The sequence below is a fragment of the Limulus polyphemus genome, unplaced genomic scaffold (genome assembly GCF_000517525.1).
Source record: "Limulus polyphemus unplaced genomic scaffold, Limulus_polyphemus-2.1.2 Scaffold6218, whole genome shotgun sequence".
Lineage (NCBI taxonomy): Eukaryota > Metazoa > Arthropoda > Merostomata > Xiphosura > Limulidae > Limulus > Limulus polyphemus.
In genome coordinates, this window is record NW_013671828.1 from 50,735 (window position 1) to 53,181 (window position 2,447).

Genomic DNA, 2,447 nt, shown 5'->3' on the forward strand with positions numbered 1-2,447 from the left:
TTGCTTTTATAAACAACACATGAGAACAGTTCTAAGATCCTGCTAAACAACAAAAGTCACACTAATGGGCCAATAGTACCTCGAATCATTCCTCCATCGTTTTGCATTAGAAATAGGGATCAAATTTTGCAATCTTTTAATTAATCACCCATAATTTTGATAATATCAAAATATTTAACAAAATAATGGTTAAAACCCCAAAATACAATTTTCAAACGTTTGAAATAATTTTACAATACAATAATTTCGTAGAGCTCCTGATAACAAAAAACGATTAATATTTTGGGCCGAGTGTGACCAGTGACTAGCATGCAGGAATTTGGATCTGCAGGTCCACTGACATCGCTCCCCCCCCCAAAAAAAAATATCGCTTTACGTACTTTGAGGTTGTGGGTGCGTAATAAAAGTGACGGTCAAATCCCACAATTCTTTTAGACAAGAGTAGCCCAAGAGTTGGCAGTGAATGATATGGTCAGCTGACTTCCGTCTAGCCCATCTGTTCAACATTAAGGGAGACTAGGGCAGGTACCTTCAAATAGCTTTTGCGCGAATATTGATAAACAAACAAACAAACAAATATTCATACAAAATCGATAATCTATGTCCCAAGAAGAAACAGCAACAAACTTAGGTGTTAATGTACTAATAATGTAATATTGGTTTACTCCGCTTGGCAATTATTCTAACTTAACATTTAAATTGTTTTGAATTGACAATAATATTATTTGGCCTCCCGATAGAACAGCGGTAAGTTTACAGATTTACAACGCTAAAATCCAGGGTTTGATTCCCACGGTAGACACAGCTAGTAGCCCAATGTGTCTTTGCTCTAAAACAAACATATTATTTTACGATATAAAAAATACTTTTTGCTTCACCTGAAAAAAAATGAAATTTGTAATTATTTCAGCGATTATACTGTATTTGCATATTTATAAATAAGGCTTATAACGCTAAAAACTGGGTTGGGCACAGCATAGATAGCCCATTGTGTAGTTTTGTGCTTAACAACAAATAAAGAAACAAACATTTGGTAATATTTTTTTTTAATGTAGTAAAAACGTTTAATGCAACTCTAGCTTAATAAATGACTGAAATAATTGTTTTCAATAAATTTTAAAAAATGAGAACTAATACTAATTAAAAATAAGCTAAAATAAACTTGTAACTCACAGTTATCAAAATAACCACTTTTTTCTATTTCGTCTTGAGAATACTTGGTTTCCTTAAATAATCGTTTTAGATATTTACAGTTTTTATTAAACTCACTAAACAGCTTAGTAAGCTCACACGAAAGGTTTTTTGTCATCCTTGCACAACAGTTAACACATCAACTTTCGAACAAAGCTGTAGTCTGTGTGATTACGCGAGCAGCCGATTTATCTTTATAAAGCGATTTCCATCATGTACTACTATCTGAACGAGGCCTAAATAGCCACCTAGCGGTAAAGATATTAAATGCATATTATAAATTGTTGGCGAGCCGACTCACGGTTCATAAGTATGTATTCAATTTACATTTTATATTGGACTAAAATGACAAAACAAAAACAAATACGATTATAAATAGAACTCGTCGATTATTTCAAAAAATAAAAATATATTAGCGGCGTTAGAGCAAAACCTAAAAGTGGATGTTAATAATATGTATTATTATTATTAACATATTATTAACAATAATAATATGTATTAGTGACATTAGAGAAAAACCTAAAAGTGGATGTTAATATTGTTACGTATCTGCTCATTTGTTAATTTCCGTTATAAATTCTTTCCGAGAAATTTCAGCGATACAAGATCTTTCTTCATTAAAACTAGTTTATTCTTTCTTGATACAAATTTTTAGTACACAGAATTTCCACAGTTACTTTAAACTTGTTTGTTTTTTATTATGCACAAAGTTACACAAGGGCTATCTGTGCTCTGCCCACCACGGGTATCGAAACCCGGTTTCTAACATTGTAAGTCCGCAGACATTCCGCTGTACCACTGGGGGGCCACTTTAAACATAACAACCTTTATAACACACGCTATAAATCACAGTGATTCACACACTTTACTTACGGCGCCTACTGTTCGCTTGACCCAATTATTTATCTCTTCAATCTATCTATATCTCTTCAATCTATCTGCCCATCTCGCTGGCTTTCTTTGCCAGGGTCATGTACTAGAAAAAATAGGGCGCCTCGAACAAACTAGAGTTGCCAGGAAAATTCATGATCCTTCTAGAAACTCCAGCGCGTGACTTCTGCTGTCGTAACAATATTATGTAAAGATAATATTTCTCTTGATGCCTATATTTTATAAGGTGGTGAAGAAGTCTTATATAAATTCTAATCTATTTCAAAGGAACGCGTCACAGCTTAGTGGTTAGCATGTTGAGGTGCAAATTGGTGGGCCTAGGATTCGAGGTGTGATGCCGCTGAACACACTTCATACCTTAAGCT

The 2,447-nt window shown here is 33.7% G+C and overlaps 1 protein-coding gene across 2 annotated transcripts in view; it reads right to left on the reverse strand.

The window, feature by feature from the left end:
- Positions 1 to 1,332, reverse strand: part of LOC106473490 (dual serine/threonine and tyrosine protein kinase-like) — a 46,359-nt gene extending 45,027 nt beyond the window's left edge. For both annotated transcript variants that reach the window (XM_022401916.1, XM_013934175.2), the window contains exon 1: positions 1,174 to 1,332. In XM_022401916.1, coding sequence (XP_022257624.1) covers positions 1,174 to 1,309 — 136 coding nt within the window. In that variant the 5' untranslated portion in view covers positions 1,310 to 1,332. The remainder of the gene's footprint in view (positions 1 to 1,173) is intronic.
- Positions 1,333 to 2,447: the final 1,115 nt, after the last annotated feature.